General features: G+C 45.8%; 1 protein-coding gene across 1 annotated transcript in view; it reads right to left on the bottom strand.

Annotated features, from left to right (window-relative positions):
* LOC110508431 (neuronal acetylcholine receptor subunit beta-2) overlaps window positions 1–26,215 on the bottom strand; it is a 46,543-nt gene that overhangs the window by 7,526 nt on the left and 12,802 nt on the right. Inside the window, exons 2-5 of the mRNA XM_036967459.2 lie at window positions 16,585–16,730; window positions 16,421–16,465; window positions 12,461–12,570; window positions 6,771–7,887 (exon numbers count right to left, since the gene is read on the bottom strand). Coding sequence (XP_036823354.1) covers window positions 6,771–7,887; window positions 12,461–12,570; window positions 16,421–16,465; window positions 16,585–16,730 — 1,418 coding nt within the window. The remainder of the gene's footprint in view (window positions 1–6,770; window positions 7,888–12,460; window positions 12,571–16,420; window positions 16,466–16,584; window positions 16,731–26,215) is intronic.

Here is a 26,215-nt window from a genome sequence, read left to right as displayed (position 1 = left end):
ATGAACTTCTTTGAGGAAAAGATTATGATTATTAGAAAGCAAATTACGGACTCCTCTTTAAATCTGCGTATTCCTTCAAAGCTCAGTTGTCCTGAGTCTGCACAACTCTGCCAGGACCTAGGATCAAGAGAGACGCTCAAGTGTTTTAGTACTATATCTCTTGACACAATGATGAAAATAATCATGGCCTCTAAACCGTCAAGCTGCATACTGGACCTTATTCCAACTAAACTACTGAAAGAGCTGCTTCCTGTGCTTGGCCCTCCTATGTTGAACATAATAAACAGCTCTCTATTGTGAGCGGACCAAGTAATTGGGCGTCACTCTAAAGCGGGAAGGTGGAATAAACGAGTCAGGAGTAAGTTTTCTTGATTGAACACAGTTCTCTATTGAGGGCATTGGGTCAACACAAACACTCCAACATAATCAATGAAAATCTTCCAAGGAAAAACATACATCTTCTTCTCCAGATGAAACAGGAACATAATAGGATTATCTTTAAACTACAACAAAAAGTCACGGGATTGTCACCGTCTTAGTGGTTCTTCCTGGATAGCTCCTCTCTCTCGGTGGCCATCTTCCAGAGATAGTTTCCCCCTCTCTGCTGGTTTCATTCTCTCTCTTATAGGGGAAGGAGAGTATGTCATTAGTACCGTCAGCTGTGCTTAATTGCCTCTGGTTACCTTGTCTCCCATGCCTTGTTGGGCTACTATCCATGAGCCCAGCCTGCCCTCTGGTGGTCCTTCCACACTATCCACCGGATGTGTACCAAACTCACTAAAAGTGGCAGTAATAAAACCTCTCTCGAAAAAGCCAAACCTTGACCCAGAAAATATAAAAAACTATCGGCCTATATCGAATCTTCCATTCCTCTCAAAATTTTTCGAAAAGGCACAGCCAGAAGAGGACTGGCCACCCCACATAGCCTGGTTCCTCTCTAGGTTTCTTCCTAGGTTTTGGCCTTTCTAGGGCGTTTTTCCTAACCACCGTGCTTCTACACCTGCATTGCTTGCTGTTTGGGGTTTTAGGCTGGGTTTCTGTACAGCACTTTGAGATATCAGCTGATGTACGAAGGGCTATATAAATACATTTGATTTGATTTGATTTGTACAGGCTACCCCATTTTCACTCTGTTATCTAGGTTAGTGTTGTGGAGAAACTAAAATGTTTTTATCCACCCTCAGTTCTCCTATCACAGCCATTAAACTCTCTGTTTTAAAGTCACCATTGGCTTTATGGTAAAATCCCTGAGAGGTGTCCTTCCTCTCTAGCAACTGAGTTAGGAAGGACGCCTGTATCTTTGTAGTGACTGGATGTATTGATACACCATCCAAAGTGTAATTAATAACTTTACCATGCTCAAAGGGATATTATTTTTACCCATCTACCCTTCTTTGTGAGGTATTTGGAAACCTCCCTGGTGTTTGTGGTTGAATCTGTTCTAAATTCACTGCTCGACTGACGGACCTTACAGATAATTGTATGTGTGGGGTACAGAGATGAGGTTGTCATTCAAAAATCACTACTTTGCACACAGAGTGAGTCCATGCAACTTATTTTGTGACTTGTTAAGCAAATGTTAACTCCTGAACTTGTTTAGGCTTGCCATAACAAAGATGTTGAATACCTATTGACATTTGAAATGTAGGCTGCAACACAACATCTCAATTCAGTCCATTTGAAATTTAGGCTGCAACACAACAACATGTGGAAGAAGTCAAGGGGTGAATACTTTCTGAAGGCACTGGAGACGATGAAGGAAAACACAGCTCTCTTTTCTCCTCTTCCTCTATCCCTTGTCTCTCTCACTTTCTCGCTCCTTCCCTCCCCCTCACCTATTAAAGGGGGGTGAGAGGAGGGGTTGAAAGGTTAATGTGAGTGGAGACTGGATTCCACCACAGAGCTCCACTGAAAGAGGGGGAGGAGGAGAACAGAGGTGAGGGGAGAGAAAAAGAGAGACCAGACGTAGTGGAATAAGGGGTGGATGAGTACTGCAGGGAAGGAGAGGGAGGAGGAGAAGAGAGGAGAGGTGGAGAGAAAGAGACCGGGTATAGGGAAATAAGGGGTGGATGAGTACTGCAGGGAAGGAGAGGGAGGAGGAGAAGAGAGGAGAGGGGAGAGAAAGAGACTGGGTATAGGGGAATAAGGGGTGGATGAGTACTGCAGGGAAGGAGATGGAGGAGGAGAAGAGAGGAGAGGGGAGAGAAAGAGACCGGGTATAGGGGAATAAGGGGTGGATGAGTACTGCAGGGAAGGAGAGGGAGGAGGAGAAGAGAGGAGAGGGGAGAGAAAGAGACTGGGTATAGGGGAATAAGGGGTGGATGAGTACTGCGGGGAAGGAGAGGGAGGAGGAGAAGAGAGGAGAGGGGAGAGAAAGAGACCGGGTATAGGGGAATAAGGGGTGGATGAGTACTGCAGGGAAGGAGAGGGAGGAGGAGAGAGAAGGGAGGGGTGATGATGACTTGAAGAGGACAGAAGGGAGGACCTGAAGTGAAAGAAGGATCAGGTGGGTCTTAAAAGTGGTCGGCATGGAAACGGACGGTAACCATGGAGATGATGAGTGGCGCTGATGGACAGAATTACAAGGACTGTTAATTCACTATGTCAGGGTCTCTCATTCCAGGAGAATGTTCTTTCCTCCCTCTCCATGCCTTCAGGCATCCCTGCCCACTGAAGGAAAAATCCCCCCCCCTGTCGTTCATCCTCCTCTCTTTCTACTCCTCTACTCCTACGTTGGGAGAGCCCTGTTTTATTCACTCACAATGCTGATATCATACAGTAGCTAAGATTAAAACTGTGTTAAATATTCAGAGCAGAACAAGTGTAGCCCATGAATTCATAACCATTCACCCATAGTTATTCTCCCTAGAATGTAGCAGTAGGTGGTAGCTATTCATAGGTTGCACCTCCGTCACTCGGTCGCGTCATGCCATTGTTATGAACGTTCTCAAGCCGCCCTCCACCATAGTGGTGCCCAAAAGTCGTGATAAGCCCAGTCATTCTGAACAGAGGCTATTGACTGTTTAGTCTAAATTACACTATAGTGGACTGGAAATATGATTATATTGCTAAAGTGGGCAAATATTTAGTAGGACACAACTTTGACATCATTATCATGTCATCAAACTTCAAACAGACGGCAAGTCATTAGCTAGCAATGCTAACGTTAGCTAGTTAAAATCCAGTGGCCTCCCCTCAATCTTAGCTAGCTAGCTAACGTTATACTGCATTTAAAGTCAATCTGGCAACATCAAAATGATGACAAAAGGTTTCCCTATAATTATATGCCTCCTTTTGAATGTCATTGTATTTCCAAGCCACTATAATGCACTTTGCATGAAATCTTCATCAGCGCTTAATGACAATGCATTGAGTAGAGTGCTAGGCATCAGTCCTAAAACGAATGTTCAAAACAATACCGTCTCGAAACAGGCCTATCTGCTCTGAATAAGTGTAGATATATGGCCTTCTAGACCGAGTGTAAGTAACATTCTATGATGTGTATGGCAGAACAGGGTTAAGACATCATTTACACTGCTCAAAAAAATAAAGGGAACACTAAAAATAACACATCCTAGATCTGAATGAAATATTCTTATTAAATACTTTTTTCTTTACATAGTTGAATGTGCTGACAACAAAATCACACAAAAATTATCAATGGAAATCAAATTTATCAACACATGGAGGTCTGGATTTGGAGCCACACTCAAAATTAAAGTGGAAAACCACACTACAGGCTGATCCAACTTTGATGTAATGTCCTTAAAACAAGTCAAAATGAGGCTCAGTAGTGTGTGTGGCCTCCACGTGCCTGTATGACCTCCCTACAACACCTGGGCATGCTCCTGATGAGGTGGCGGATGGTCTCCTGAGGGATCTCCTCCCAGACCTGGACTAAAGCTTCCGCCAACTCCTGGACAGTCTGTGGGGCAACGTGGCGTTGGTGGATGGAGCGAGACATGATGTCCCAGATGTGCTCAATTGGATTCAGGTCTGGGGAACAGGCGGGCCAGTCCATAGCATCAATGCCTTCTTCTTGCAGGAACTGCTGACACACACCAGCCACATGAGGTCTAGCATTGTCTTGCATTAGGAGGAACCCAGAGCCAACTGCACCAGTATATGGTCTCACAAGGGGTCTGAGGATCTCATCTCGGTACCTAATGGCAGTCAGGCTACCGCTGGCGAGCACATTCAGGGCTGTGCGGCCCCCCAAAGAAATGCCACCCCACGCCATGACTGACCCACCGCCAAACCGGTCATGCTGGAGGATGTTGCAGGCAGCAGAACGTTTTCCACGGCGTCTTCAGACTGTCACGTCTGTCACATGTGCTCAGTGTGAACCTGCTTTCATCTGTGAAGAGCACAGGGTGCCAGTGGTGAATTAGCCCATCTTGGTGTTCTCTGGCAAATGCCAAACGTCCTGCACGGTGTTGGGCTGTAAGCACAACCCACACCTGTGGACGTCAGGACCTCATACCACCCTCATGGAGTCTGTTTCTGACTGTTTGAGCAGACACATGCACATTTGTGGCCTGCTGCAGGTCATTTTGCAGGGCTCTGGCAGTGCTCCTCCTGCTCCTCCTTGCACAAAGGTGGAGGTAGCGGTCCTGCTGCTGGGTTGTTGCCCTCCTACGGCCTCCTCCACATCTCCTGATGTACTGGCCTGTCTCCTGGTAGCGCCTCCATGCTCTGGACACTACGCTGACAGACACAGCAAACCCTCTAGCTCACATTGATGTGCTATCCTGGATGAGCTGCACTACCTGAGCCACTTGTGTGGGTTGTAGACTCCGTCTCATGCTACCACTAGAGTGAAAGCACTGCCAGCATTCAAAAGTGACCAAAAACATCAGCCAGGAAGCATAGGAACTGAGAAGTTGTCTGTGGTCACCACCTGCAGAACCACTCCTTTATTGGGGGTGTCTTGCTAATTGCCTATAATTTCAACCTGTTGTCTATTCCATTTGCACAACAGCATGTGAAATGTATTGTCAATCAGTGTTGCTTCCTAAGTGGACAGTTTGATTTCACAGAAGTGTGATTGACTTGGAGTTACATTGTGTTGTTTAAGTGTTCCCTTTATTTTTTTGAGCAGTGTATATAATGTGATATACAGTGGGGCAAAAAAGTATTTAGTCAGCCACCAATTGTGCAAGTTCTCCCACTTAAAAAGATGAGAGAGGCCTGTAATTTTCATTATAGGTACACTTCAACTATGACAGACAAAATGAGAAAAAAATCCAGAAAATCACATTTGTAGGACTTTGAATGAATTTATTTGCAAATTATGGTGGAAAATAAGTAGTTGGTCAATAACAAAAGTTTATCTCAATACTTTGTTATATACCCTTTGTTGGCAATGACAGAGGTCAAACGTTTTCTGTAAGTCTTCACAAGGTTTTCACACACTGTTGCTGGTATTTTGGCCCATTCCTCCATGCAGATCTCCTCTAGAGCAGTGATGTTTTGGGGCTGTTGCTGGGCAACACGGACTTTCAACTCCCTCCAAAATTGTTCTATGGGGTTGAGATCTGGAGACTGGCTAGGCCACTCCAGGACCTTGAAATGCTTCTTCGAAGCCACTCCTTCGTTGCCCGGGCGGTGTGTTTGGGATCATTGTCATGCTGAAAGACCCAGCCACGTTTCATCTTCAATGCCCTTGCTGATGGAAGGAGGTTTTCATTCAAAATCTCACGATACATGGCCCCATTCATTCTTTCCTTTACACGGATCAGTCGTCCTGGTCCTTTTGCAGAAAAACAGCCCCAAAGCATGATGTTTCCACCCCCATGCTTCACAGTAGGTATGGTGTTCTTTGGATGCAACTCAGCATTCTTTGTCCTCCAAACACGACGAGTTGAGTTTTTACCAAAAAGTTATATTTTGGTTTCAGCTGACCATATGACATTCTCCCAATCTTCTTCTGGATCATCCAAATGCTCTCTAGCAAACTTCAGACGGGCCTGGACATGTACTGGCTTAAGCAGGGGGACACGTCTGGCACTGCAGGATTTGAGTCCCTGGCGTCGTAGTGTGTTACTGATGGTAGGCTTTGTTACTTTGGTCCCACCTCTCTGCAGGTCATTCACTAGGTCCCCCCGTGTGGTTCTGGGATTTTTGCTCACCGTTCTTGTGATCATTTTGACCCCACGGGGTGAGATCTTGCGTGGAGCCCCAGATCGAGGGAGATTATCAGTGGTCTTGTTTGTCTTCCATTTCCTAATAATTGCTCCCACAGTTGATTTCTTCAAACCAAGCTGCTTACCTATTGCAGATTCAGTCTTCCCAGCCTGGTGCAGGTCTACAATTCTGTTTCTGGTGTCCTTTGACAGCTCTTTGGTTTTGGCCATAGTGGAGTTTGGAGTGTGACTGTTTGAGGTTGTGGACAGGTGTCTTTTATACTGATAACAAGTTCAAACAGGTGCCATTAATACAGGTAACGAGTGGAGGATAGAGGAGCCTCTTAAAGAAGAAGTTACAGGTCTGTGAGATCCGGAAATCTTGCTTGTTTGTAGGTGACCAAATACTTATTTTCCACCATAATTTGCAAATTAATTAATTAAAGATCCTACAATGTGATTTTCTGGATTTCTTTCCTAATTTTGTCTGTCATAGTTGAAGTGTACCTATGATGAAAATTACAGGCCTCTCTCATCTTTTTAAGTGGGAAAACTTGCACAATTGGTGGCTGACTAAATACTTTTTTGCCACACTGTATAGTTGTAGTGAATGGTGAATAAATGATGTATTTCTACGTTACTCACACTCTGGTCATCGTCTTCAGTCTTCATGTGGTTGGCGATGAAGCGGACCCCGTTGACAGCCTCCTCCAACCCAGGGCAGGCTTGTCCTAGCACGGCCTGGGTCAGGGCTGGGCCCCCTCCTACCTGTTTCCCCCTGGGCCGGTTCCCCTGCCCCCCCTCCCTGTCTTCCCTCAGCCCGTTCAGCCCCTCCATCGACCCCCCTCCCCCTCCTCCCCCCGTGCCCCCTCCCAGCTCCCCTACAAACTGTTTCACCGACGCCCGGTTCACGTAACACGTACAGGGTTCGTTGTTATCCGTGCCACCCCCTCCGCCCCCCAGCCCCAGGCCCACCATCAGCCCCCCGGCAGAGCCCCCATCCCTGCCCCCCTCCCTCTGCTCCTGGCCCCTCCGTCGCTGGCGCAGCTTTTGACGCTCGCAGCTGTTCTGGGGCTGGCGCATGAAGAGCAGCGCAGGCAATTTGTTGAGGAACACCAGCTTGACCCAGGGGGGCATGGTGTGTGTGGTGGGTGAGCGGTGGTGCACGTTGAGAACACACACACTGGTGACAATAGAGAAGGTCACCAGGACCATGGTGAACATCAGGTACTTCCCGACCAGAGGAACGTCCAGGGAGGTGGGGGGGACGATCTTAGAGATCAGCAGGAGGAACACAGTGAGGGCAAGCAGGACAGAGATACACAGGGTCATCTTCTCTCCACAGTCAGAGGGCAGATAGAACACTAAGATAGCCAGAGAGGTGATGAGGACACAGGGGATGATGAGGTTGATGGTGTAGAACAGAGGTTTCCTGCGGATGATGAAGTCATAAGTGATGTCTACGTAGGTGGGGTCGGCAGGGTTCTCGTTGCGGCGCCCCGGCAGGGCGATGATGTCCCACTCTCCGCTGGGTGTGAAGTCGTCCATGCTGGCCACGTCGGACCTCAGGATCAGGTCGATCTCTGTGCGGTCGTAGGTCCAGGAGCGGAACCTCATGGTGCAGTTCTGCTGGTCGAAGGGGAAGTGTTTGACCTCGATCTTACAGGCTGACTTGTAGATGGCTGGAGGCAGCCAGAAGATACTGCCGTCATGGGAGACCACCGCGTTGGAGTAGAAGGAGACCTCGTACATTCCGTCAGCACTAAGGAAGGAGGGGTGGAAAGAGAGAGAACGTTAAACTATTGGAAGGATTTTAGATATTAAAATACAGTATATAAAATGCATGCCCTTTTAAATCGATAACATCTTTGAAAACAAATTAGTAATACATACAGATTAAAATGAGCAGAAAAGAGCGAGACAGTTTCTCCTATAAATGGGTGTAAATGTAACTTCAGCTCTCTGTGTGTCTCATTAGATTTCCTCCAGTCTCACTACAGATCCTTTATCACACAGCCTCAGCCACATCTCACACAGACAGGACTGGGTGACAGGGGCAGGACAGGTAAGACTCTACTGTTACAGACAGCCAGGTAAGATGACCACAGAAGATATCTCTCACACACACACACACACACACACACACACACACATTCTGACAACAGAAATATGGAGAAGGTCAGACAGACGAGGGTGTGATGCGTATCAGGACTGCAAAGTAACACACACACTCCTTATATAAACATGCTGGTCATTGCTCAGGTAAACATCATCCTTCCTTAACCTGGACACAGCTAGGACAACTCAAGAGAACTCAGGTAGAGAACAGGTCAAATCCCTCGGGTAGAGAACAGGTCAAATCCCTTAGGTTGGGAAGGGGTCAAATGCCTCAGGTAGAGAACAGGTCAAATCCCTCAGGTAGGGAAGGGGTCAAATGCCTCAGGTAGAAAACGGGTCAAATCCCTCAGGTAGAGAACAGGTCAAATCCCTCAGGTAGGGAAGGGGTCAAATGCCTCAGGTAGTGAAGGGGTCAACTACCTCAGGTAGTGAAGGGGTCAAATGCCTCAGGTAGAGAACAGGTCAAATCCCTCAGGTAGGGAAGGGGTCAAATGCCTCAGGTAGAAAACGGGTCAAATCCCTCAGGTAGAGAACAGGTCAAATCCCTCAGGTAGGGAAGGGGTCAAATGCCTCAGGTAGGGAAGGGGTCAAATCCCTCAGGTAGGGAAGGGGTCAAATGCCTCAGGTAGAGAACAGGTCAAATCCCTCAGGTAGGGAAGGGGTCAAATGCCTCAGGTAGGGAAGGGGTCAAATCCCTCAGGTAGGAAAGGGGTCAAATGCCTCAGGTAGAGAACAGGTCAAATCCCTCAGGTAGGGAAGGGGTCAAATGCCTCAGGTAGAAAACGGGTCAAATCCCTCAGGTACGGAAGGGGTCAAATGCCTCAGGTAGGGAAGGGGACAAATGCCTCAGGTAGGGAAGGGGTCAAATCCCTCAGGTAGGGAAGGGGTCAAATGCCTCAGGTAGAGAACAGGTCAAATCCCTCAGGTAGGGAAGGGGTCAAATGCCTCAGGTAGAAAACGGGTCAAATCCCTCAGGTAGGGAAGGGGTCAAATGCCTCAGGTAGGGAAGGGGACAAATGCCTCAGGTAGAGAACAGGTCAAATCCCTCAGGTAGGGAAGGGGTCAAATGCCTCAGGTAGAAAACGGGTCAAATCCCTCAGGTAGGGAAGGGGTCAAATGCCTCAGGTAGGGAAGGGGTCAAATGCCTCAGGTAGGGAAGGGGTCAAATGCCTCAGGTAGGGAAGGGGTCAAATCCCTCAGGTAGGGAAGGGGTCAAATACCTCAGGTAGGGAAGGGGTCAAATCCCTCAGGTAGGGAAGGGGTCAAATGCCTCAGGTAGGGAAGGGGACAAATGCCTCAGGTAGGGAACAGGTCAAAGAACTCAGGTAGGGAAGGGGTCAAATACCTCAGGTAGGGAAGGGGTCAAATGCCTCAGGTAGGGAAGGGGTCAAATACCTCAGGTAGGGAAGGGGACAAATGCCTCAGGTAGGGAACAGGTCAAAGAACTCAGGTAGGGAAGGGGTCAAATACCTCAGGTAGGGAAGGGGTCAAATGCCTCAGGTAGGGAAGGGGTCAAATACCTCAGGTAGGGAAGGGGTCAAATCCCTCAGGTAGGGAAGGGGTCAACTACCTCAGGTAGGGAAGGGGTCAAATGCCTCAGGTAGGGAAGGGGTCAAATACCTCAGGTAGGGAAGGGGTCAAATACCTCAGGTAGAGAACAGGTCAAATCCCTCAGGTAGGGAAGGGGTCAAATGCCTCAGGTAGGGAAGGGGACAAATGCCTCAGGTAGGGAACAGGTCAAATAACTCAGGTAGGGAAGGGGTCAACTACCTCAGGTAGGGAAGGGGTCAAATACCTCAGGTAGGGAAGGGGTCAACTACCTCAGGTAGTGAAGGGGTCAAATGCCTCAGGTAGGGAAGGGGTCAAATACCTCAGGTAGGGAAGGGGTCAAATCCCTCAGGTAGGGAAGGGGTCAAATCCCTCAGGTAGGGAAGGGGTCAAATGCCTCAGGTAGGGAAGGGGACAAATGCCTCAGGTAGGGAACAGGTCAAATAACTCAGGTAGGGAAGGGGTCAACTACCTCAGGTAGGGAAGGGGTCAAATACCTCAGGTAGGGAAGGGGTCAACTACCTCAGGTAGTGAAGGGGTCAAATGCCTCAGGTAGGGAAGGGGTCAAATACCTCAGGTAGGGAAGGGGTCAACTACCTCAGGTAGGGAAGGGGTCAACTACCTCAGGTAGGGAAGGGGTCAACTACCTCAGGTAGGGAAGGGGTCAACTACCTCAGGTAGTGAATGGGTCAAATGCCTCAGGTAGGGAAGAGGTCAAATAACTCAGGTAGGGAAGGGGTCAAATACCTCAGGTAGGGAAGGGGTCAACTACCTCAGGTAGGGAAGGGGTCAAATACCTCAGGTAGGGAAGGGGTCAAATACCTCAGGTAGGGAAGGGGTCAAATACCTCAGGTGGGGAAGGGGTCAACTACCTCAGGTAGGGAAGGGGTCAACTACCTCAGGTAGGGAAGGGGTCAAATACCTCAGGTAGGGAAGGGGTCAAATACCTCAGGTAGGGAAGGGGTCAAATTCCTCAGGTAGTGAAGGGGTCAAATGCCTCAGGTAGGGAAGAGGTCAAATAACTCAGGTAGGGAAGGGGTCAAATACCTCAGGTAGGGAAGGGGTCAACTACCTCAGGTAGGGAAGGGGTCAAATACCTCAGGTAGGGAAGGGGTCAAATACCTCAGGTAGGGAAGGGGTCAAATACCTCAGGTGGGGAAGGGGTCAACTACCTCAGGTAGGGAAGGGGTCAACTACCTCAGGTAGGGAAGGGGTCAAATACCTCAGGTAGGGAAGGGGTCAAATACCTCAGGTAGGGAAGGGGTCAAATACCTCAGGTAGTGAAGGGGTCAAATGCCTCAGGTAGGGAAGAGGTCAAATAACTCAGGTAGGGAAGGGGTCAAATACCTCAGGTAGGGAAGGGGTCAACTACCTCAGGTAGGGAAGGGGTCAAATACCTCAGGTAGGGAAGGGGTCAAATACCTCAGGTAGGGAAGGGGTCAAATACCTCAGGTAGTGAAGGGGTCAAATGCCTCAGGTAGGGAAGAGGTCAAATAACTCAGGTAGGGAAGGGGTCAAATACCTCAGGTAGGGAAGGGGTCAACTACCTCAGGTAGGGAAGGGGTCAACTACCTCAGGTAGGGAAGGGGTCAAATAACTCAGGTAGGGAAGGGATCAAATGCCTCAGGTAGGGAAGGGGTCAACTACCTCAGGTAGGGAAGGGGTCAAATGCCTCAGGTAGGGAAGGGGTCAAATGCCTCAGGTAGGGAAGGGGTCAAATGCCTCAGGTAGGGAAGGGGTCAACTACCTCAGGTAGGGAACGGGTCCAATAGCTCAGGTAGGGAACGGGTCAAATAACTGGGAACAAAGAAAGAGAGCAATGGAGGAAGATCAAGATATTGATTACCCTTCATAAGGAATTAAATCAATGGAACCCATTAGTTTGTGACTGACTGTGTTAATGTGTTGCGAGTGGTTCTGGGGGTGGGGGCTGGGGAGGGGAAGTAGATCCGTTTAGCCCCCACCGGTTGGTTAATCAGTGTAAGACGGCATTAGAGAAAGAGGAGATTGAGGCCAGACAGTTCACTTTCACTGATAAGATAGCTTACACAGGGTTAAGACACTCCGATAAGATAACTTACACTGGGCTAAGAGACTACGATAAGATAGGGATTAGAAGACTGGTGTTGAGAAACAATGCTGTACTGTGTGTGTGTGTGTGTGTGTGTGTGTGTGTGTGTGTGTGTGTGTGTGTGTGTGTGTGTGTGTGTGTGTGGAAGTTGGTTGGTCTTTTGACACCTATGTAGAGCAGACAGTTGCTGAAGCACTAGCCCATAGTGTCATGCCTCAACAGCCTTGGTTATCACTGCAAACTTGTGGTGCTGATATTTGGGAGTCTCGGCCATGTACTTAGGCTGACAGTATGTGGCCTTCGGATTATCGGCCTGCAGAGGACAAAGGCAAAGCTGCTACCAAGGAACTGCTCTGTGTCAGCGGTCATGGACAGCTTAGCTGTTTGGAGAAGGAGGTGCTCTCTGTATCTATAAGTGTCCAGATATCCGTGTCTTTAAGATGTTTGGATCCTTCTTCACTGTAATGTGATTTGTAGATTCAAATAGTATTGACATTGTGTGTGTGTAACTCACTTTTATACAGCACAATGTCGGGTAGCCAGATGTGTGTGTGTGTGTGTGTGTGTGTGTGTGTGTGTGTGTGTGTGTGTAACTCACTTGTTATACAGCACAACGTCGGGCAGCCAGATGTGTTTGGAAGGCAGTCTGACCTTCTCCATGCCATCAAACTCCTCAGGGACCCAAGTCAGACGGTAGTCCTGCCATTCCTGGACACCAATCACAGACCACAGAACAGAGTTAATGACCAATCACTCAGCTGAGAAGATTGTTACTAACCAATCATACAGCAGAGAGGAGAGTTAGTGACCAATCACACATTTGAGAAGATTGTTAGTAACCAATCACAGAGCAGAGAACAGAGTTAGTGACCAATCACACAGCTGAGAAGATTGTTCGTAACCAATCACAGAGCAGAGTTAGTGACCAATCAAAAGTCATAGAAGAGTGTGAGACCCACAAACAATTGTTGTGAGCTTCACTTTTGAAATAACATTCAGCGAAATGCATCTTTACTTTCCATAATGATCTTCATGTAAATATGTTCCTATAGAGACCTTTACTGTCCTGTCCAGCAACAGTGTGATAACTCAGCTCCATTAATTAGAGATGTAAGACAGAAGGACTAATGTCTACCATGACCCTATAGTAAGTCAGTTAAAAACACTCACTCAAACACACATCTAATCATCCTGACTGAAATGGCCGCCTGCCAATGAGGTATCCAGATCGTGTGTGTGACAGTGAGTGCGTGTGCGTATGTATGTGTGTAGGTCTGTGCATGTGTGTGTGCGAGTTTGCCTCCCAGGCACACATGATTGAAGGTGTGTGGGTCAGTCAGTGACGTGCTCTTAGTGACATGCTCATGCTCTTAGTGACATGCTCATGCTCTTAGTGACCTTGATGGTCGTAGCCCTGTAACTGTGATGTATTATGAGCCATAATGGTCCAGATAGCAGTGGCTCTATGACTGTTAGGGCTGTAGTAGAACCTTAATAACCATTTACAATAGGGGCTCTGTAACTGTTATTGCCACAGTATATGTCATGTAGAGCCATAATGGCCATGATGCCAGATGCTACATGACTTGAAAATGGTGGCTCTGTGAAACAGTGATGTGTTGTGGTATTATCAGAGCCAGAATGGTGGTGAAAGTGATAACAGTGGCTCTCTTGGCTCAGGACTGGTTTCCTTGGCATCTCCTCTTGGCTACGACCAAGGGCCTCATAAACACGTATGCTCATTCTCTATTCAATTACAGACCATCAATCACCTTCACACATGCACATGTGTACACACACACAGACACACACAAACAGGTTTCCATAACTGTTCATTACTGATTTATACACATTAGTGCATTTACAGCTGTGCGTGTGCATGTGTGTGTGAACCTGTCCACTGGGCAGTGTGTTTTGTTGCAGGCCCCAGCTGCAGACACACAGAGAACCAGCTGTGTAGAACAGGGTCAGAACTCAGGAGCATGCCAGGATTAGTCTCTCACAACAACAATACAGAACTGTGTCTCTCTCTGCCGCATACTGCAATGTGATGCTTCCGACTGGCGCAGTGGTCTACGGCAATGCATCTCAGTGCTAGCGGCGTCACTACAGTCCCTGGTTTGATTCCAGGCTGTATCATAACCGGCCGTGATTGGGAGTCCCATAGTGCCCGTTGTGCCCAGCGTCGTCCGGGTTCGGGTTTGGCCAGGGTAGGCTGTCATTGTAAATAACAATTTGTTTTTAACTAACTTACCCAGTTAAATAAAGATGAAATAAAATAAAATAAATAAAGATGCTGTATACTATAATAAAGTACTGTATTGTGTGGCAACCCTCCTGGGAAACTCTGGTTGTGTGTTCATGTTCCCATTGAATGACCAGAATGTCTGTGTTGAGTTGTAGGAGACTGATACAGGGACAGGCATTTTCAACCCCCTACTGGTTCAGATTGCTATGTCTGCCCGTGCCTATTCCTAACTTAGCGGCAGAATGAACAAACACGTTCTTGCACGATGCAATTTGTTGTGTTATCAAGTAACAGAAAGGAGAGCATCGTTGCATTCTTAAATGTACATTTAATGAAGTCAGAAAACCTACCAGTTGATTTGGCATCTCAGGAGATAAAAGACAGAGCTAAGTAACAGTAGGAGAGGAATGAAGACAGAGGGCTAAGGAGAGAGGAGGTGTAGACAGAGGGATAAAGAGAGAGAGGTGAAGACAGAGAGATAAGGAGAGAGGAGGTGTAGACAGACGGATAAGGAGAGAGAGGTGAAGACAGAGAGATAAGGAGAGAGGAGGTGAAGACAGAGAGATAGGGAGAGAGAGGTGAAGACAGAGAGATAGGGAGAGAAAGGTGGTCAGAGGGATAAGGAGAGAGAGGTAAAGACAGAGAGATAGGGAGAGAGAGGTGAAGACAGAGGGATAAGGAGAGAGAGGTGAAGACAGAGGGATAAGGAGGGAGAGGTGAAGACAGAGGGATAAGGAGAGAGGTGAAGACAGAGAGATAAGGAGAGAGAGGTAAAGACAGAGAGATAGGGAGAGAGAGGTGAAGACAGAGGGATAAGGAGAGAGAGGTGAAGACAGAGGGATAAGGAGAGAGAGGTGAAGACAGAGAAATAAAGAGAGAGAGGTGAAGACAGGATTAAAGAGAGAGAGGTGAAGAAAGAGAGATAAGGAGAAAGAGGTGAAGACAGAGAGATAGGGAGAGAGAGGTGAAGACAGAGAGATAGGGAGAGAGAGGTGAAGACAGAGAGATAGGGAGAGAAAGGTGAAGTCAGAGGGATAAGGAGAGAGAGGTGAAGACAGAGAGATAGGGAGAGAGAGGTGAAGACAGAGGGATAAGGAGAGAGAGGTGAAGACAGAGGGATAAGGAGGGAGAGGTGAAGACAGAGGGATAAGGAGAGAGAGGTGAAGACAGAGAGATAAGGAGAGAGAGGTGAAGACAGAGGGATAAGGAGAGAGAGGTAAAGACAGAGAGATAAGGAGAGAGAGGTGAAGACAGAGGGATAAGGAAAGAGAGGTGAAGACAGAGGGATAAGGAGAGAGAGGTGAAGACAGAGAGATAAGGAGAGGTGAAGACAGATGGATAAAGAGAGAGAGGTGAAGACAGAGAGATAAGGAGAGAGAAGTGAAGACAGAGGGATAAGGAGATAGAGGTGTAGACAGAGGGATAAGGAGAGGTGAAGACAGAGGGATAAGGAGAGAGAGGTGAAGACAGAGGGATAAAGAGAGAGAGGTGAAGACAGAGGGATAATGAGTAAGAGGTGAAGACAGAGAGATAAGGAGAGAGAGGTGAAGACAGAGGGATAAGGAGAGAGAGGTGAAGACATGGATAAAGAGCGAGAGGTGAAGACAGAGGGATAAGGAGAAAGAGGTGAAGACAGAGGGATAAGGAGGGAGAGAGATGAAGACAGAGAGATAAGGAGAGAGAGGTGAAGACAGAGAGATAAGGAGAGAGAGGTGAAGACAGAGGGATAAAGAGAGAGAGGTGAAGACAGAGAGATAAGGAGAGAGAGGAGAAGACAGAGAGATAAGGAGAGAGAGGTGAAGACATGGATAAAGAGCGAGAGGTGAAGACAGAGAGATAAGGAGAGAGAAGTGAAGACAGAGGGATACGGAGAGAAAGGTGAAGACAGAGTGATAAGGAGAGAGAGGTGAAGACAGAGGGATAAGGAGAGAAAGGTGAAGACAGAGGGATAAGGAGAGAGAGGTGAAGACAGAGATATGAGGAGAGGTGAAGACAGAGGGATAAGGAGAGAGAGGTGAAGACAGAGAGATAAGGAGAGAGAGGTGAAGACAGAGGGATTCGGAGAGAGAGGTGAAGACAGAGAGATAAGGAGAGGTGAAGACAGAGAGATAAGGAGAGAAAGGTGAAGACAGAGGGATACGGAGAGAGAGGTGAAGACAGAGAGATAAGGAGAGAGAGGTGAAGACAGAGGGATAAGGAGAGAGAGGTGAAGACATGGATAAAGAGCGAGAGGTGAAGACAGAGAGATAAGGAGAGAGAAGTGAAGACAGAGGGATACGGAGAGAGAGGTGAAGACAGAGTGTAACTGACCTGTGTGAGCCAGACGTTGGTGGTCATAACCTGTTCTCTCTCGTGCTGCAATAGAAAGAGGAACACAGCAACATTATTGGGGTGGGTTAGAGACATCATTATGTTCTGAGGTGGGTGGGTTAGAGACAGAGCATGGGCCACCCCACACACAGACACATACTCACCACACTGATGAGCTGGGCCAGTGACACCATCAACTGAACCGTCACCAGCTCAGAGCCATTGGTCGCTGGGCGGATCAGTTTGTTATAGTGGGCGGGGTTTAGAAGGTACTCCACCAGCCGCTCTTCAGTATCCGCCCCCAGGCTGCCTATAAATAAATAAATAATTGGTTCACAGACATGTCCATCAAATGCTTTCTATGGTGATAACAACAGCAACAAAAAACAAGAACAAAGGATATAGCTGTTTAATGGGGAGGCCTTGTGATGAAGCTGTATGTTGGTCTGCTCGATAACATTGTGTTCAGTATAAAGCTGGGAGTCTATGAGGCATGATGGTATTCCTCTCTGCCTGCTGGAACATGTCAGCACAGCTCTAGTCTCTCCCTGGCTCAGGACCTGACATCATATCAATGAGTCAAGCAGTCTTACTGTCTCTCCCTCTCTCCCTCTCTCCCTCTCTCCTCTACTGTCTATTTCTCTCCTCCTCCATCTCACTTTTCCTCCAACTCTTTCTCTTTCCCCCATCCTCACGCCACTCCCACACCCTCTCAGGTTGTTGTCATATCACTGGAGTGGCTTGGTTTTGGCAGAGCTGTCACAATACCACACAAAGTGGAGGATAAATACTGCTGCAGGAGACACACCACAACAACTATCTCTCTCTCCCCTTCCCTTTATATCTCTCTCTCTCTCTCCCCTTCCCTTTATCTCTCTCTCTCTCTCTCTCTCCCTCTCTCAATTCAATTCAATTCAAGGGGCTTTATTGGCATGGGAAACATGTGTTAACATTGCCAAAGCAAGTGAGGTAGATAATATACAAAAGTGAAATAAACAATAAAAATGAACAGTAAACATTACACATACAGAGGTTTCAAAACAATAAAGACATTACAAATGTCATATTATATATATATACAGTGTTGTAACAATGTACAAATAGTTAAAGTACACAAGGGAAAATAAATAAGCATAAATATGGGTTGTATTTACAATGGTGTTTGTTCTTCACTGGTTGCCCTTTTCTTGTGGCAACACGTCACAAATCTTGCTGCTGTGATGGCACACTGTGGAATTTCACCCAGTAGATATGGGAGTTTATCAAAATTCGATTTGTTTTCTTATTCTTTGTGGATCTGTGTAATCTGAGGGAAATATGTATCTCTAATATGGTCATACATTGGGCAGGAGGTTAGGAAGTGCATCTCAGTTTCCACCTCATTTTGTGGGCAGTGAGCACATAGCCTGTCTTCTCTTGAGAGCCAGGTCTGTCTACAGCGGCCTTTCTCAATAGCAAGGCTATGCTCACAAAGTCTGTACATAGTCAAAGTTTTCCTTCAATTTGGGTCAGTCACAGTGGACAGGTATTCTGCCACTGTGTACTCTCTGTTTAGGGCCAAATAGCATTCTAGTTTGCTCTGTTTTTTTGTTAATTCTTTCCAATGTGTCAAGTAATTATCTTTTTGTTTTCTCATGATTTGGTTGGGTCTAATTGTGCTGCTGTCCTGGGGTGTGTTTGTGTTTGTGAACAGAGCCCCAGGACCAGCTTGCTTAGGGGACTCTTCTCCAGGTTCATCTCTCTGTAGGTGATGGCTTTGTTATGGTGTTGTGGTTATAGAATTTAACTGCTCTTTTCTGGATTTTGATCATTAGTGGGTATCGGCCTAATTCTGCTCTGCATGCATTATTTGGTGTTCTACGTTGTACACGGAGGATATTTTTGCAGAATTCTGCATGCAGAGTCTCAATTTGGTGTTTGTCCCATTTTGGGAAGTCTTGGTTTGTGAGCGGACCCCAGACCTTACAACTATCCCCTTCCTGTCTCTCTTTCTCCCTCTCTATCCCCTTCCTGTCTCTCTTTCTCTCTCTCTATCCCCTTCCTGTCTCTCTTTCTCCCTCTCTCTTCCCTTCCCCTCTTTCTCTCTCCCTCTCTATCCCCTTCCTGTCTCTCTTACTCCCTCTCTTTCCCCTTCCCCTCTTTCTCTCTCCCTCTCTATCCCCTTCCCGTCTCTCTTACTCCCTCTCTCTCCCCTTCCCCTCGCTCTCTCTCTCTATCCCCTTCCTGTCTCTCTTTCTCCCTCTCTCTTCCCTTCCCCTCTTTCTCTCTCCCTCTCTATCCCCTTCCTGTCTCTCTTACTCCCTCTCTTTCCCCTTCCCCTCTTTCTCTCTCCCTCTCTATCCCCTTCCTGTCTCTCTTACTCCCTCTCTATCCCCTTCCCCTCTTTCTTTCTCCCTCTCTATCCCCTTCCTGTCTCTCTTACTCCCTCTCTTTCCCCTTCCCCTCTTTCTTTCTCCCTCTCGCCCCCCTTCCAGTCTCTCTCCCAATCCCCTCTCTCTTTCTTTCTCTCTCTCCCCCTCTTTTCCCTGCTCCATCTCCCCATGTTCCCCCTCTTCCCCCTGCTCCATCTCCCCATGTTCTCTCTCTCCCCCTCTTTCCCCTGCTCCATCTCCCCATGTTCTCTCTCTCCCCCTCTTTCCCCTGCTCCATCTCCCCATGTTCTCTCTCTCCCCCTCTTCCCCCTGCTCCATCTCCCCATGTTCTCTCTCTCCCCCTCTTCCCCCTGCTCCATCTCCCCATGTTCTCTCTCTCCCCCTCTTCCCCCTGCTCCATCTCCCCATGTTCTCTCTCTCCCCCTCTTTCCCCTGCTCCATCTCCCCATGTTCTCTCTCTCCCCCTCTTTCCCCTGCTCCATCTCCCCATGTTCTCTCTCTTCCCCTCTTTCCCCTGCTCCATCTCCCCATGTTCTCTCTCCCCCTGCTCCATCTCCCCATATTCTCTCTCTCCCCCTCTTCCCCCTGCTCCATCTCCCCATGTTCTCTCTCTCCCCCTCTTCCCCCTGCTCCATCTCCCCATGTTCTCTCTCTCTCCCCCTCTTCCCCCTGCTCCATCTCCCCATGTTCTCTCTCTCTCCCCCTCTTCCCCCTGCTCCATCTCCCCATGTTCTCTCTCTCCCCCTCTTCCCCCTGCTCCATCTCCCCATGTTCTCTCTCTCCCCCTCTTCCCCCTGCTCTCTCTCTCTCTCTCTCTGTGGCGTTCTGTGTTCAGTGAACATGAATGACGGCCTCAGTGGTTGGATCAATGAAGACTCTAATCATAAGCTGTAAACTCCCCCATCCCTCTCTCTGCTTTTATCTCCATCACTTTTTCTCTCTGACAGCCTGATATTGTCTCTTCCTTCGTTCCCATCACTGTCATCAATACAAATGCTGTCAGCCTGTGTAGCTATTTGTCTGTTTGTTGTGGGTGTTGATGTGAGTGTGTGTAAGTGTTTATCTTTGTGAGTTTGTTTTTTAGGGGTGATGGGGTAGAGCTTGAGGCTGAGGATTGTGTGTGTGTGTGTGTGTGTGTGTGTGTGTGTGTGTGTGTGTGTGTGTGTGTGTGTGTGTGCCACATGAATAATACACATTGCTACTGAACAAAGCACTGTGGGCTCAGACATGCACTACAGACACACACACTCCTTGAATGCCCTTGACTACACTCGTCACTATGCACACACACACACACACACCTAGGATACAAGCACACATACACACAGTACACTACAGTTCAATACTCCATGTCAGCACCTGCTGCTAGGCTTTAATGACATCCCTCACTATATACTCAGCATCTGAATAAATGACCACCATTATCTCTGTCTTTCTCCTTCTCCCCCCCCCCTTCTCCCTCTCCTTCACTCTCTCCCTCTTTCTCCCTCTCCTTCTCCCACCCCCTCTTTCTCCCTCTCCTTCACTCTCTCCCGCTTTCCTTTCCCTCCCTCCCTCCGTCTCTCCCGGCCACTGTGTCATAGTCAGGCCCAGGCAGAATGGTTGTAATATTGCTGGTAGCTCAGGTTGTATCCAGCCTGTTTTCAGCAAATATTGCAAAGTTAATGTGACACCATGAATATTTCAGACTGACTCCCACATTAGACCTCAGTAAAACTAAGGGAAGGGAGGTAGAGGTATGCCATGATGACCTAACCCTGAGACTAAATCAGGATGAGACTAGATGAGACTAGATAAAGATGAGACTAGATAAGGGTGAGACTAGATAAGGATGAGACTAGATAAGGATGAAACTAGATGAGACTAGATAAGGATGAAACTAGATAAGGGTGAGACTAGATTAGACTAGATAAGGATGATACCAGATAAGGATGAGACTAGATAAGGATGAGACTAGATGAGACTAGATAAGGATGATACTAGATAAGGATGAGACTAGATAAGGATGAGACTAGATAAGGATGAGACTAGATGAGACAAAATCAGGATGAGACTAGATAAGGATGAGACTAGATGAGACTAAATCAGGATGAGACTAGATAAGGATGAGACTAGATAAGACTAGATAACGATGAGACTAGATAAGGATGAGACGATATAAGGATGAGACTAGATAAGGATAAGACTAAATCAGGATGAGACTAGATAAGAATGAGACAAGATAAGGATGGGACTAGATAAGGATGATACTAGATAAGGGTGAGACTAGATAAGGATGAGACTAGATAAGGATGAGACTAGATGAGACAAAATCAGGATGAGACTAGATAAGGATGAGACTAGATGAGACTAAATCAGGATGAGACTAGATAAGGATGAGACTAGATGAGACTAGATGAGGATGATACTAGATAAGGATGAGACTAGATAAGGATGAGACTAGATAAGGATGAGACTAGATGAGACAAAATCAGGATGAGACTAGATAAGGATGAGACTAGATGAGACTAAATCAGGATGAGACTAGATAAGGATGAGACTAGATAAGACTAGATAACGATGAGACTAGATAAGGATGAGACGATATAAGGATGAGACTAGATAAGGATAAGACTAAATCAGGATGAGACTAGATAAGAATGAGACAAGATAAGGATGGGACTAGATAAGGATGATACTAGATAAGGGTGAGACTAAATCAGGATGAGACTAGATAAAGATGAGACTAGATGAGACTAGATGAGATGGGGATAAGACTAGATAAGGATGAGACTAGACAAGGATGAGACTAAATAAGGATGAGACTAGATGAGACCAGATAAGGATGAGACTAGACAAGGATGAGACTAAATAAGGATGAGACTAGATGAGACCAGATAAGGATGAGACTAGACAAGGATGAGACTAAATAAGGATGAGACTAGATGAGACCAGATAAGGATGAGACTAGACAAGGATGAGACTAAATAAGGATGAGACTAGATGAGACCAGATAAGGATGAGACTAGACAAGGATGAGACTAGATAAGGATGATATTAGATAAGGATAAGATTAGATAAGGATGAGACTGGATAAGGATGAGACTGGATAATGATGAGACTAGATAATGATGAGACTAGATAAGGATGAGTCTATATAATGATGAGACTAGATAAGGATGAGACTGGATAAGGATGAGACTAGATAATGATGAGACTAGATAATGATGAGACTAGATAAGGATGAGACTAGATAATGATGAGACTAGATAATGATGAGACTGGATAATGATGAGACTAGATAAGGATGAGTCTATATAAGGATGAGACAGGTTTTGTCTACATACATGGTTTAGCTTTTTTGGGGTGATTCGAATAGTTGCAAGACTTCATGTGGACTCTCAGACCATGTGGACTCTCAGACCATGAGAAACATTATTTACAGATGGTTAGCCTATTCACTTGCATTTCAGAGTCAGTCCTCACCAGCAGTGATTCCCCTATCATTACTTAAGCAGGCTGCCTGCCACCCTTAGCTCATAGCCTTCCAGTAACATTTGGCCGGTTCAATTGAACAATTAGGTGTTGGCAGCAGTTATATCACTTAGGGAAACTAGAGAGGAAATGCTTCATCAGTACTTCCTCCTCAGACTCCCTACATCCTTTATCTTTGGGGTTCTCTGCTCTCAGCTGACTGAGACTCAGCTCACTTTCTGCTGACTGATCTGATCTGTACATCATCCGTATCGGCTGCCTGCTGCAAATCACACTGTCCTGCTATGACTGTTTCTGTTACTGCTACTGTTACTGTTACTACTTTCACTGTCACTGTTTCTGTTACTGTTACTGTTACTGTTACTACTTTCACTGTCACTGTTTCTGTTACTGTTACTGTTACTACTTTCACTGTCACTGTTTCTGTTACTGCTACTGTTACTGTTACTACTTTCACTGTCACTGTTTCTGTTACTGCTACTGTTACTGTTACTACTTTCACTGTCACTGTTTCTGTTACTGTTACTGTTACTGTTACTACTTTCACTGTCACTGTTTCTGTTACTGTTACTGCTACTGTCACTACTTTCACTGTCACTGTTTCTGTTACTGTTACTGCTACTGTCACTACTTTCACTGTCACTGTTTCTGTTACTGCTACTGTTACTACTTTCACTGTCACTGTTTCTGTTACTGTTACTGTTACTACTTTCACTGTCACTGTTTCTGTTACTGTTACTGCTACTGTTACTGCTACTGTCACTACTTTCACTGTTACTGTTACTGTTACTACTTTCACTGTCACTGTTTCTGTTACTGCTACTGTTACTGTTACTACTTTCACTGTCACTGTTTCTGTTACTGTTACTGTTACTGTTACTACTTTCACTGTCACTGTTTCTGTTACTGTTACTGCTACTGTCACTACTTTCACTGTCACTGTTTCTGTTACTGCTACTGTTACTACTTTCACTGTCACTGTTTCTGTTACTGTTACTGTTACTACTTTCACTGTCACTGTTTCTGTTACTGCTACTGTTACTGTTACTACTTTCACTGTCACTGTTTCTGTTACTGTTACTGCTACTGTTACTGCTACTGTCACTACTTTCACTGTTACTGTTACTGTTACTACTTTCACTGTCACTGTTTCTGTTACTGCTACTGTTACTGTTACTACTTTCACTGTCACTGTTTCTGTTACTGCTACTGTTACTGTTACTACTTTCACTGTCACTGTTTCTGTTACTGTTACTGTCACTACTTTCACTGTCACTGTTTCTGTTACTGTTACTGTCACTACTTTCACTGTCACTGTTTCTGCTACTATTACTGCTACTGTCACTACTTTCACTGTTACTGTTACTACTTTCACTGTCACTGTTTCTGTTACTGTTACTACTTTCACTGTCACTGTTACTGTTACTGTTACTACTTTCACTGTCACTGTTTCTGTTACTGTTACTACTTTCACTGTCACTGTTTCTGTTACTGTTACTACTTTCACTGTCACTGTTTCTGTTACTGCTACTGTCACTACTTTCACTGTCACAGTTTCTGTTACTGTTACTACTTTCACTGTCACTGTTTCTGTTACTGTTACTGTTACTGCTACTGTTACTGTCACTACTTTCACTGTTACTGTTACTGTAACTACTTTCACTGTCACTGTTTCTGTTACTGTTACTACTTTCACTGTCACTGTTTCTGTTACTGTTACTACTTTCACTGTCACTGTTTCTGTTACTGTTACTACTTTCACTGTCACTGTTTCTGTTACTGTTACTGTTACTACTTTCACTGTCACTGTTTCTGTTACTGTTACTGCTACTGTCACTACTTTCACTGTCACTGTTTCTGTTACTGCTACTGTTACTACTTTCACTGTCACTGTTTCTGTTACTGCTACTGTTACTGTTACTACTTTCACTGTCACTGTTTCTGTTACTGTTACTGTTACTACTTTCACTGTCACTGTTTCTGTTACTGTTACTGCTACTGTCACTACTTTCACTGTCACTGTTTCTGTTACTGTTACTGTTACTACTTTCACTGTCACTGTTTCTGTTACTGCTACTGTTACTGTTACTACTTTCACTGTCACTGTTTCTGTTACTGTTACTGCTACTGTTACTGCTACTGTCACTACTTTCACTGTTACTGTTACTGTTACTACTTTCACTGTCACTGTTTCTGTTACTGCTACTGTTATTGTTACTACTTTCACTGTCACTGTTTCTGTTACTGCTACTGTTACTGTTACTACTTTCACTGTCACTGTTTCTGTTACTGTTACTGTCACTACTTTCACTGTCACTGTTTCTGTTACTGTTACTGTCACTACTTTCACTGTCACTGTTTCTGCTACTATTACTGCTACTGTCACTACTTTCACTGTTACTGTTACTACTTTCACTGTCACTGTTTCTGTTACTGTTACTACTTTCACTGTCACTGTTACTGTTACTACTTTCACTGTCACTGTTTCTGTTACTGTTACTACTTTCACTGTCACTGTTTCTGTTACTGTTACTACTTTCACTGTCACTGTTTCTGTTACTGCTACTGTCACTACTTTCACTGTCACAGTTTCTGTTACTGTTACTACTTTCACTGTCACTGTTTCTGTTACTGTTACTGTTACTGCTACTGTTACTGTCACTACTTTCACTGTTACTGTTACTGTTACTACTTTCACTGTCACTGTTTCTGTTACTGTTACTACTTTCACTGTCACTGTTTCTGTTACTGTTACTACTTTCACTGTCACTGTTTCTGTTACTGTTACTACTTTCACTGTCACTGTTTCTGTTACTGTTACTACTTTCACTGTCACTGTTTCTGTTACTGTTACTACTTTCACTGTCACTGTTTCTGTTACTGCTACTGTCACTACTTTCACTGTCACAGTTTCTGTTACTGTTACTGCTACTGTTACTGTTACTACTTTCACTGTCACTGTTTCTGTTATTGTTACTACTTTCACTGTCACTGTTTCTGTTACTGCTACTGTCACTACTTTCACTGTCACAGTTTCTGTTACTGTTACTGCTACTGTTAGTACTTTCACTGTCACAGTTTCTGTTACTGCTACTGTCACTACTTTCACTGTTACTACTTTCACTGTCACAGTTTCTGTTACTGTTACCGCTCCTGTTACTGCTACTGTCACTACTTTCACTGTTACTGCTACTGTTACTGCTATGGTCACTGTTATTGTTACTGTCACTGTCACTGTTACTACTACTGTCACTGGTATTGCTACTGTCACTGTTGCTGCTACTGTTATTGCTACTGTTACTGCTACAGTAGCGTTAGGTTTAGAATTAGGTTTAGGGTTAGGAGCTAGGACTTGTTGTAGGGTTAGGGTTAGGAGCAAGGGTTAGGTTTAGGGTTAGGTTTTGGGGTCAGGGTTAGGGAAAATAGGATTTTGAATGGGACTGAATTGCGTGTGCCCACAAGGTCAGTTACACACACACACACACACACACACACACACACACACACACACACACACACACACACACACACACACACACACACACACACACACACACACACACAAACACTGGTGTAAAAGATAATTCCTCATACTACAGTAACATGCATGATAAAAAACTGTATCGTCTCCTGTCATTTAGTCTACAGACAGACAGGCCCAAGTCACATGGAACAACAGAGTGAAGAATCCGTACAGTCATTTAGATGTGTTCTTGTATTTTTTTATTTCACCTTTATTTAACCAGGTAGGCTAGTTGAGAACAAGTTCTCATTTACAACTGCGACCTGGCCAAGATAAAGCAAAGCAGTGTGATACAGACAACAACACAGAGTTACACATGGAGTAAACAAACATACAGTCAATAACACAATAGAACAAATCTATATACAGTGTGTGCAAATGAGGTAGGATAAGGTAGGTAAGGCAATAAATAGGCCATAGTGGTGA

This window comes from Oncorhynchus mykiss, chromosome 3, assembly GCF_057628025.1.
Source record: "Oncorhynchus mykiss isolate SJ-2025 chromosome 3, ASM5762802v1, whole genome shotgun sequence".
NCBI lineage: Eukaryota > Metazoa > Chordata > Actinopteri > Salmoniformes > Salmonidae > Oncorhynchus > Oncorhynchus mykiss.
The sequence above is the reverse complement of the archived record's forward strand: the minus strand, read 5'-3'. Positions and strand labels throughout refer to the sequence as shown.